Below are 12373 nucleotides of genomic sequence, written 5' to 3' on the forward strand. Positions count from 1 at the left end.
GAAAAATGTGACTCTCAGGCAGGGGCGTAGGGAGGGCGGTGCCGGCAGAGCACGAGCTCCGGGCGCCGAGAGATCAGAAGGCGCCGGAGCCGTGCACCACTGGCTCCACTGAACTGCTTGCCCGCTCTCCCGCTCCCTCCCCCTACTTTCAATTAATTCACCTGCTTCCAAGTACCTGATGGTTGACCGTCCATCAACAGCACTGGGAGAGGAGTGAATGCTGCCCGAGTCTCCCAGCCTCTTCCTACATCAGCTTCATCGCTGTGGCTGCCTGAGTCCCTCAGTCGCAATTACAACAAGCAGTGTCTCTGTCTCCTCTAGGCAGAGCCGGCCCTAGCCTAAATTACGCCCTAGGCAAGATTTTGACTGTTGCCCCCTAGCACCGCCTCTAGTTCCGTCTTTGACCCTGCTCCCCTTTCCCAGCATCATCAACCCTCATCATAGCAATCATCATTTTGGTGCTCCGCAATATTTTAAATAGAAACAGCGCACCCATTTGGTGCGGAGCCCAAACAGGGGTGTGTTCATGCTGGAAAGGGGCATGGCCACACAATAGTACCCCCAATTCAAATTATGCCACACAGTAGTGCAACTTTATTCACATTATATCATGCGATGGTGTCCCTTAATCACGTTACATCACACAGTAGTACCACTTTACCTTAATTACATTACTGCTCACATTATTCACATTATACCATTAGAAAAAAATCCTGAGAAAATATTGTATTTTAAGCACCTCAATGGCCACACTGCAACCCAGCATAAAGCAGTGTGTGCTGGGCAGAGGAGAAGAGCTGCAGCTGCTGCTGTCACTTAAGGGGACGGGGCCCGGGGCCCCCACTGGGCCCTTCCATCAGACTGTGGCCTGGGTAATTTGTACCCCCTACCCCTTTTTCTCGGCACCCCTGATAATACCACACAGTAATGCCCCTTATACATGACACACCTTATTAATGTCCTTATAACCATAATGCCCCTTACAAATTATGCCAACCTTTATTAATGCCCTTCATACACATAATGACACACATAATCCCCCTTACACATATGTCACACATTATTAATGCCCTTATACGCATGACACACATTATACCCCTTACACATATGTCACACATTATTAATGCATTTATACATGACACACATAATGCCCCTTACACATATGCCGAACACTATTGCACAACCAACCCACCCGCAGACAGGACTCACACAGCCGCTAACAGCCTAACTAACACACACAAAATAGGCATGCTGCATATCATTTTAATCAGCAGAAGCTGCTGATGCCCCTAGGCATTCCAAATGCCCTAGGCAATTGCCTAGTTGGCCTATGCCTAAGGCCGGCTCTGCCTCTAGGAACGGCAATTACCGGCATTAGATAGGGTAAGAATAGAAAAACTCTGCAGCACCTGCAATTACACTGAAAAGGAGCTTAAACATTATTGCCTTGTCATTATTTTTATATTTGTTTGTTTATTCAATTTCATTTATTTTAATTTGTTTATTTTATTTTACTTTTTCATTTTTTATTCTATTATTCTGTATTGCATATTCTCTTCCCTGTTTCCCATTTCACATCCCAAAAACTAGCGCTCTAAAAATCTTCTGTGTAAAAGTCTCCCGCTGGACCGCTAGCCAATAGGGGCTTGCGGTCCAGCAGCCAGTCAGAAGCGGCATTGTTCTATTTTAGTCCCCCTTGGCAACGAGCTATTTTAGTCCCCCTTGGCAACTAGCTATTTTAGTCCCCCTTGACAACAAGCAATTTTAGTCCCCCATGGCAACAAGCTATTTCAGTCCCCATTGGCAATTATCTATTTTAGACTCCCTTGGCAACAAGCTATTTTAGTCCCCCTTAGCAACAAGCATTTTCAATCCATGAAGCCCCTGGCATCGAGCATGAAGTTCCTAGCAATAAGCATGTAGGTAAGTGGCATTAATGTGTCAAATGTGTAATGGGCATTACGGTTTGTTATATAGTATGTAATGGGCATTACGGTTTGTTATATAGTATGTAATGGGCATCATGTGTGGCCTTATGTGTAACTGGTATCATGGCATGTGGCTTTGGGCGGGATGTACTAAGCCGAAAATGCGGTAAAACCCCCATTTTACCACATTTTCATATGTACTAAAACCCCACCGCCGAGTTACCACAGGGCAGGGTATCGCCACCGAAAGGAGGCGATACCCTTTAGAAGCCTATGGACTTTTATCGCCACCCAATGCCAACCCCCCTCTCCCCCTCCCTCTGGCTTACCTTGCATCAGGTCCTCCTGGACCCGGAAGGTAACCCCCCCCCCCTAGTAAAGCAGATGGACGTCCTTCCAGCTGCAGGGGGGAGGAGGAGTCGCCGCGGACAGCCTGCTTAGCTGTCCCCGGCGTGAGGGGAGAAGGAAGCGACCAGGAGGTATCACGGGGGGCCTCCGTCACCGCACCGTGATGTCAGCCGCATATGTTAGTACATATGCGCTGGCATCGTGGTGGCCAGGCAGCGAAGGGTGGCAATGTATATTAATACATCCTGCCCTTTATGTGTAATGGGTATTACAAAGTTAGCTAAAATGTGCAATGGGCATTACGGTGTGTGTTATAATGTTAGGCCACACCCCCTTTTTGCCTACTTCAAATGGGGGGACAAACATGCCCTTGCTCCGTGGCACCTTGCTACACCACTGCTCTCAGGTCTCGCAGGGCTGCAGCTTAGCGGACCAACGTTCGCAACACCAATCAGCACGCACAATAGCTAAAATACCTGCACACAATACTCACCCATGCACCATACAAGTTTTCGCATTGAACAATTAACTAACCACATCTACTAAATGCAGGCCCAGGGTAAGCACACTATTGCACTTTAAGCATTTCTACCTTTCATTCTTCATATCTAATATATATATATATCTGTGCAAATATGTAACATCTTAATATCATTCGCTTTACAAACTGTTGCTGTCTGCATGTGGACACTTTCATTTAGAAACATAGGGGGAAATTTACCAAAATGGATTCGTAAAAAATAGGTGTTTTCGTAGGCAGAAAATTTTACATTCCCGAAAATACAACAATTCGTATTCCTAAAGATGGAACATTCGTATTTGTATTTACAAATACGAATGTCTACACCATCGATAGAATACGACAGTACTAAGCAGCCGTACTGATAATACGGCTGCTAAGTGGTGTAAAACACCCATGCAAATACGACAGGAAAATACACTTTGCTTTCCCTGTCGTATTTGCCTTTAGCCTGCACGGATCAGTCAGATCCGTGCAGGCTTTAGTGTAAAAAAATAGAAAAAATAAATAAATAAATATAAAAAAAAAAATCGGCGTGGGGTCCCCCCCCACAGCTGTAACCAGCACCAGGCTGAAGGAGCCGGGGCCGGTAATTAAAAATCAGGGAACCCGACAAATAGGCTCCAGGTCCGGGGCTGGTTCCCAAAATACAGAGGACAAAATGACTAGGGGTCCCCCGTATTTTTAGAACCAGCCCCAGGCCAAACCAGCCAGCAGGGTAATGTCACAGCCGGGGGACACTTATTATATAAGGTCCCGCGGCCAAAACATTAACCCTACCGACCAGTCAGCCTGGCCAGGGGCCCTGGGGGAGTGGGGACCCCCCCCAATGAAGGGCCCCCCCCCCTCCAGGACTTACCTGACCAGGCTGAAGCCTGGTGCTGTCCTCAATGCCCCTGGGCGGTGGGCATCGAGCTGATAGTGGTGTAAAAAATAGAATAATCTATTGTCTAATACTGGGGCACTATGAGTCCCAGCAAGCCTCCCCCGCAAGCTGGGACTTGGAGAACCACAATTCCCAGCCTGCGGGGCATTAAAGGGCCCGCTGGGTCTTGTAGTGCCACAGTATTAAAAATAGTAAAATAAAACACACTGACACACACTTAAAATAAAACTTTAATACATTCAAAGCCCTTACATACTGATACTTACCTATCTTCTTTCCGTAGGTAGCCCTGGTCCTGATGTCCTGCAGTCCTGTGTCTGCATTCTTTTTCATGTCGACGTCGCTGTCGGCGATGGCGTCGGCGTCCTAAGTCCGACGAAATCCATGGAGGAAGCTGTGGAAGGAAACGATACTCACCTGTCCCAGGGCGACGTAGTCCAGGTAAGGGTCTTTGCAAAAAAACAAACCGAGAACGCGAAACCAGCCGGACAGCAGAGAGCCGCACGGTGTTTGTGTACATTGTGCGGCTCCGCCTCCTGAATGCCGCTATTGGCCGCCTTGCGGCCTAGCGGCTCCTGATTGGCCGCTAGGCTCTTTCAGCCTGGTGCTGGTTACAGCTGTGGGGGGGACCCCACGCTGGTTTTTTTTTTATTTATTTAATTTTTCTATTTTTTTTACACCTTGCAGCCTGCACGGATCTGACTGATCCGTGCAGACTGCCTGTACGATTTCGTATTAGCGGCCGTATATATGGCCAGCTAATACGAATTCCTACGACATCGGTGGGTTACAAAGCAGTCGTATCTGACTGCTTTGTACATTCCCCTCCGGAACACGACTTTGCATACGACTGAAACAGTCGTATGCAGTCGTAGGGGAAATACCAATACGAAAAACTAGGTTTTTCATATTGGTAAATTTCCCCCATAACTACTAAATCACTATAATAACTGATAATCATTGTGCAAAATATCATACACTCTCACAACCCACATACTGTAAATTTCATTTGTTTAAACCACACTTGCATCAGTCTTTTTAATGGCTCTTATGTATGTTAAGATTAGTAAATTAGTTCCAATAAACACAAGGAAATTAGTCAAATCGTGTTATTAAATAATGGGTTGAGAATGGGTTGACTTTGTGCGTATTGTTAGAGTTGTGAATAAAATCACCCACAGAGACTGTGTATGTGTGTAGGCGCACGCAAGTGGGCGGATACTTTGGGTACCGTTGCGAATACTCACAATCGCATGTGTTATGGGCAAAAATTAGCATGTCTGCATGCGTGTGACTACCGTTCGTACGAGTGTGTGTGAACGTGCATGTGACTGAATTAACCAGAATAAGGTCCCTAGTCCACTAATTTCAGGTAAAGGTATTAAATTCTTAACATGGAACCTTGAGGGTTGAACTCCCCATTAACGCGGTGGAAGGTGCTGCAACATTTGAAGCGCCTTAAGCCTGACGTAGCTGTCTTGCAGGCTGGGCCGGATTAACAATGGTCCTGATGGAGCTACAGCTCCAGGCCCACTCTCCATTGTGTAGCTGAGGGCCAGGGCTTTCCAACGAGCCTGGCCCTGCATTGCTAACCCCCTGGGAACTGGAGATACCACCAGGCAAAGCTGGAATGTTTTCCCCATAGGATAACATGGGATATACTAATTAATTCTGACCCCCACCCAGTTCCGACGGCTTATGAAGAATGATTCTGTTGAATAACTGTAGACAGTACAAATAAGTGCCTAGTCTATACAATAATACCAAGTCTACTTGAAAAACTTTTTATTCAGATGTTGATAATAGAGGTACAATAGGATTTGACTGCACAATGTATCAGCTATAATTGCCTCTTAAATTTTTAGGTGCTGAGTCTAAATAAAAGTGATGTTTTAAGTAATTAATCTTATCATACAATGATCATATAAAAGAGTGCGCCCAAAAAGTCACACTTGTCTTTCTGTTTGCCCTCTGCAAACAAAACCCCTCCCTATTCAGTTCCAACGGCTGTCAGATCCCCCTCTGGCATTACAGAAGCTCGAGCTTGATCTCATTCGAACCCAAATCGCTGGGCCTTCAATCTGATACCAGGCTGGTCCATATCTGTTCATTGGTTTTAGAGATATTGCGGGTAAACCGATTTTTCCATTTCTGAAATGTAATTTCATGGCTGTTCATGTTGTTTGAGGACAGATTTTTCTGGAACCAAACTGCCCAGTTTCATGGGACCAAAATCATTCGAAGCCCACATGTAAATGGGTCAGTTGGTTCCGAAGATATAGCTGGTTGTTTAAAGGGGGGTGGGGGTGGTTTTTTCTCCCCCTCACACCAGAAAATGCAAGGACTAGGCTGGTGTAAAAGGGGCCTGCCTGGGAATGTCCCTGCATGATCCTGGGACCATAATCCCGGGTAAATCCCTGCATTTCTGGTGTGAAAGGGGTATTATTTCCAATAGCCGGAACCTGCAGTGCTCTGAATACAGCCGGGCAGCCCCCTGCTATCTGCCCGGCTGTATTCAGAGCACTGCAGGTTTTGGCTATTCTGCCCGGCAGCGGCTGTCCCCCAGTTACCGCAAGCATGTATTCCCCCTTGGCAATGAGCATGTAATTCCACATGGCAATGAGCATGGAACCCCTGGCAATGAGCATGGAACCCCTGGCAATGAGCATGTAGGTAAGCAGCACTTATGTAGCATAATTTTTAATAGGCATTATGGTGTTTGGCATAATACGTAATGGACAATATGGAGTGTGGTTTAACATGTAATGGGCATTATGGTGTAAATTTTGAATGTGCTCCTTTGGTATGAATTGCCCCTGTTTATGAAGCATATTGTGCATTATTGCTCAATCTGTTTGGTATAGGGTGTATTTTGGCTCAATCCATTTGTCAAAATGTGAATTTTGCCTTAATTTGTGTGGCATATCGTGAATTTTGACTCAATTAGTGTGCCATAGTGTGAATTTTGGCTGAGTTGGTGTGAATTTTGGCTCATTCCGGGGGAAATTTACTAAGGATACGAATGCAAAAAGTTGCATTTGTATTCTTAATACGAATTAATACGACAGCATACCTCGTATGCTTTGTAGTGTTCCGGAGGGGGATTTACAAAGCAGTCAAATACGACTGCTTTGTAACCCTCCGATGGCGTATAAATTCGTATTAACGGCCGTATATACGGCCGCTAATACGAATTAGTGTAGGCAGTCTGCACGGATCAGTCAGATCCGTGCAGGCTGCAAGGTGTAAGAAAAAAAAAAGATGAATAAATTAAAAAAACGGCGTGGGGTCTCCCCCACAGCCGTAACCAGCACCAAGCTGAAAGAGACGGGGCCGGTAATTAAGGAGGAAATTTACTAAAGGAAATTTGTAAAAATTAGGTGTATTTGTATCCAGAAATACACTTATTTTTTACATTTATTATCCCGAAAATACGGCAATTCGTATTCGTATTGAGAGCACATCAATACGACTACGAATTGCTGTATTTTTCGGGATAGTAAATGTCGAAAATAAGTGTATTTCTGGATACAAATACACCTATTTGTTTACAAATTTTCTTTAGTAAATTTCCCCCTAAAAATCAGGGAACCAAGCAAATAGGGGTTCCCTGATTTTTAACAACCAGCCCCAGGCTCCAGATCCGGGGCTGGTTCCCAAAATATACGGTAGGGGTCCCCCGTATTTTAAGAACCAGCCCCAGGCTCAATCAGCCAGCAGGGTAATGCCACAGCCAGGGGGAGACTTTTTATACAAGTCCCCCCGGCCAAAGCATTAACCCCCTGACCGGTCAGCCTGGCCAGGGGCATCTCCCCGCAGCGGACTGAGAGGCGCAGAGATCTTTCATCCTCCGCGCCTCTCATCAGAATGATTCTATTGGCTGCTCAGCGGCCAATCAGAAGCGCCGCTGAGCAGCCAATAGAATCATTCTGATGAGAGGCACGGAAGATGAAACATCTCTGCGCCTCTCAGAGCTCCAGGAATCGCCGGCAGCTTGAAGAACCTGGACAACCTTACACAAACAGCTCGATGCCCACCGCCCAGGGGCATCGAGGACAGCACCAGGCTTCAGCCTGGTCAGGTTAGTCCTGGAGGCGGGGACCCCTTTATTGGGGGGGTCCCCACTCCCCCAGGGCCCCTGGCCAGGCTGACCGGTCAGGGGGTTAATGCTTTGGCCGGGGGGACTTGTATAAAAAGTCTCCCCCCGGCTGTGGCATTACCCTGCTGGCTGGTTGAGCCTGGGGCTGGTTCTTAAAATACGGGGGACCCCTACTCATTTTGTCCCCTGTATTTTTGGAACCAGCCCCGGACCTGGAGCCTGGGGCTGGTTGTTAAAAATCAGGGAACCCCTATTTGCTTGGTTCCCTGATTTTTAATTACCAGCCCCGGCTCTGTCAGCCTGGTGCTGGTTTCGGCTGTGGGGGGGACCCCACACCGTTTTTTTTTACTTATTTAATTATTTATTTTTTTACACTGCAGCCTGCACGGATCTGACTGATCCGTGCAGGCTTAAAGCCAAATACGACAGAAAAATAAGGTGTATTTTTCTGCCGTATTTTCGTGGCCATTAGCAGCCGTATTTCTATACGGCCGCTTAGTAAATCAGGAATCACCATTCTTTTGAATGGTGATTCCTATCGATGGTGTAGACATTCGTGTTTGTAAATACAAATACGAATGTCCCATCCATAGGTGTACGAATTGACGTATTGACGTATAGTAAATCCCGAAAATACGAATGTGTAAAAAAAAGGTGTATTTATGCCTACGAATACACCTTTTTTTTAATGAATTTAGCTTAGTAAATTTCCCCCACCATGTAGCATAATGTGTAAGAGGCAAGTACAGAATAAGGGGGTTACTATTGTGGTACCTGATTTGTATAAGGGGTATATGGTGTGGTAAACCTAGGTGACCACATAAAAGGCTGAAATGTTGTCTACCAAGTTTCGGCTTTCAGTATTTTTTTTATGACTGGAGTGCCGCCTCACCCCGCAAGTATCTTAGGACATCGGCATCCTGCGGGTGCACCTTTGGAGGGCAGCCGCCAATATATCTCCCTGCATTTTTCCTATGCCAGCCCCATGCCAGGCATATATAATTAGTTGAAAGTATTTACACAAATACAGACACACCCATAAGCAGACCACCCAAACAGAACACTGGTTACGCCTCCCACATTATTAGGTGCTGGCCACAACCCCTATTATTGTGCATAATAGGCCCTTGATAATTTTCAGCTCCAGGCCCATTTAGACCTTAATCTGGCACTGCTTGCAGGAGACACATTGGATGGACAGCGACCCTAACACTTTGACAGATAACTGGTTTGTAGACTACAGTATAATACTGCCTCCTCAACAGCAAAACAACGAGGGGTCATGGTAGTTATTAACAATTCACTGCATTACAATATGCTAGATAAATTGTGTGACCCCGAAGGCCGCTATTTATTTCTTAAGCAAAAGCGAATTATTTACATTAGCTACGATATATGCTTTCGACTGGTCCTAGTCCTAACACTGTTTAATTTCACTGATATATTTGTCAAATTGCAAGATTGGGCGGAGGGTCATTTTATACTAGGTGGAGATTTTATTGCGACTTTACAACAAACACTAGATAAATTCAATAATGCCACAACGCCTGCCGTGCCATGCTGAAGAGTTCTCTGGGGCTTTCAGACCCATGGAGGCACCAACATCCAGTTTAACGAGACTATACTTTTTACTCACATCCCCATCATACGTCTACAAGGATAGATTATTGGCTTATACCCACCTCTCTGCTAGTTCAAATGTTTCATTAAAAAATTGAAACAATAGCTGTGTCTAACCATGCTCCCACATGGTTTGATTTTTTATTACCTTCCCCTATTGCCCATTCTCATAATTGGAGATTTACATCATATTTAACCAACTCTCCTGATTTCCAATTGGCAGTGCAAAAACACTTTTTAAATTATGTAGACAACAATATTCAACACTTAGATAACATGAGTATATTTTGGACGGCCTCTAAATCCGTTATTCATAGTCATATAATAGCGTATGCAGCAGCCAAATGTAAGGTTTTGAATAATCGCTTTTTGGAACTCAGCTGTGCTATCTCTGACACCCTGGGCCTTATTCTGGTTGGAGCGTCCGGGCCGTACGCGTACGTCCCGGGGTTTTTCACGATCTGCGCATGTGCAGATACGCTAATGCGCCGGCGCGAACACTCCACAACGCTTACGGCCAGTGTCTCAACGTGCGAAAAAACCTGTACGCGAGTGTACGGGTAATGGGGCGGCATAGGGGCGTGTTGATGGGAGCGGCCGAAATAATGAGGGAAAATGGGCGTAAATATGGGCGTACACGGGGGTGTGCACCAAAAATGAGCGGTGCTACTACCGCACGATCGACTAAGGCACCGTTCATTTCGGACACAAAACAGGCGGCCGCCAACCGCCAGCTCAAACCACCCCTACAGATACCGCATGCCAGCGTGCGCCTGAGTTGGCTAATTAACGCTGATTACTACTCAAACACATACACCTGAATGTAATAAGCAATGCTGCAGTCTATTAACTCCAAACCATGATTTCACTGCCTGCAAGCCACACATACAGCACGCAAACACATTGGAAGCTTATGTTTCTATACTTCTCCACATTTAAAGGTTTGTTTAATTTAAGGTAAGAATCTTTTTATACGCTAAGGTAGGTATTTGCTAAACAGTTAGACACATTCACTACCTGCTTTCATAGACTTTACGCAGTAGCACACTCAATCTACACAAGTCGACATGTGTCAACGTGTTCACTCTAATACTAACATAGGTTTTGTATTTAGGATACAATAACATAAACCACATCTAACACCTACAAAGGATGTTTCAGCAATGTTTGAAGCCCATGACCACTATTTTCCACACAATCTTTGTATAGTACCCAAAATAATGACCTGTACCACTATCTCATCTGCTATGATTTGGATTTGACTACACTCTGGATGTAAGATGCCACCAATCACATTATTGCACTCTCATCTCTCTAACAAAGGATTCCTACATCTGCTTATGACACTGTCAAATCATATATATTTAAAAAGTTATGCATGTTTGTTCACAAGCAATTTTATCATGTTTGGCCCATTCACACATCTTTTTTTAGGGAGGACACATATGCATTCCTACACAAATGTACCTTTTCACCCTTGTTTGTCTGCCTCACCCACTCCATGAGGAAAGCATTGTTCTGGACCTGCTTTTACCTACTACTGTAGGAGCTACCTCACCTGCACACAAACTGCTTTCTCACCTATTAAGTTGCTCTGCACATGTGCTGACACAAACTAATTAGCAGGGAAAGTTGGATAGGAACATGGGAATGGCCATGGAGAGGGTTACACATGGGAAACTTCGACCACACTTCAACAAATGTTCAAAAATACCCTGGTCAGTAAGTACACATAAATCTAGTATTTGTTTCACACAAGAAATTACACATACCACAATTTTGATTTAATTTGTAAAATAAATTTATTTGCTGTTCAGCATCACAGCTTGACACTTTAATGTGAGAAATCAAATAAACAAATAAAATAGACACACAAATAATAAAACAGCCAGAACAAGAGGTTGCATATCTCCAAACATGTGTTACCCTGCAAATGCAATGGTGAAAGAAATGGGGACACCAGAATACGTACTGCAACAACCAGGGTGAATACTAAGCAAGATACACACCACCAAAAAAAAATATCCTGCATTTGTAGAGGTCAAAATACGAACTTTCATGCCCATGGCACGCAAATGGATCGATGGCCAACTCAGGAAGCGGATGTCCAGTGCAATCAAAACCTTTGGCCTCCAACCACAGAGGAAGTGAACCAGGTCTCATTTGGGCCCTTTTTTGCCCCTTTTAGATGGGGCCTTGGGGACAGGGGCCTTTAGGTGCGTACACACGGGGGAGATATATTGCTAGCAATATATTGCTAGCAATATATTGCTTGCAATATATTGCTGAGCAATATATTGCTCAGTGTCTCTTTTTCAACAAGCGACCAGAGATGGTCGCTGTTGAAAACGAACCTCTGCTGGGGGTGCCGCAGAGGTAATTAGCTGGTCGCAGGAGCAAGCTCCTGCGACCAGCGATTACAATGGGGCAGAAAACGGGAGCGCGCACCCGGAGATTTATCTCCGGGGCAAACTCCCAATCACTGGCAATATGGTCGCCTGCGACCATATTCCCAGCGATTGTAGCACCTATCTCCCCCGTGTGTACACAGCATTTGGCTCAGCTGGCTTTCGGCGTCTTCCCCTAGTCGACACAGGAGGGTCAGCCGAGGTGGAAGGTTGGGGAGCAGCTTGGGGTGGGGCAGCAGATGGGGGATTGTCCCTTAGGGACCTGGCGGTGGACAGCTGCTCCGCAAGAAGTTCATTTTGGCGGCTGAGGTGTTGGCCAATGCTTAGCATGCCAGCCGCCAGAGTTTCATTAATGCGGTTCAAGGCCTCAACCTGCAGCTGGTTTGTGGCCTTCCACTCCGCCAGAAAATCCGCCACCTGCTGCTGACGGATCGCAGCATCCACCCCTTGCTGCTCGATCCTGTCCAGCGTCACCAACAGGCTCTCACTCCATGTCTCCTGTGGCTGGGGCTGGGGGCGACGTCTTGGTGGAGGCTGGACCACTTGCTCCACCTGTGGCTCTGC

The 12373-nt window shown here is 45.8% G+C and overlaps 1 protein-coding gene across 1 annotated transcript in view; it reads left to right on the forward strand.

The window, feature by feature from the left end:
• The first annotated feature begins 3880 nt into the window (after positions 1-3880).
• LOC146064247 (receptor-transporting protein 3-like) overlaps positions 3881-12373 on the forward strand; it is a 50516-nt gene continuing 42023 nt past the window's right edge. The window contains exon 1 of the mRNA XM_083177513.1: positions 3881-4123. Coding sequence (XP_083033639.1) covers positions 4067-4123 — 57 coding nt within the window. The 5' untranslated portion in view covers positions 3881-4066. The remainder of the gene's footprint in view (positions 4124-12373) is intronic.

Source organism: Crinia signifera, chromosome 3 (genome assembly GCF_055691185.1).
Source record: "Crinia signifera chromosome 3, ASM5569118v1, whole genome shotgun sequence".
In the NCBI taxonomy this organism is placed as follows: domain Eukaryota; kingdom Metazoa; phylum Chordata; class Amphibia; order Anura; family Myobatrachidae; genus Crinia; species Crinia signifera.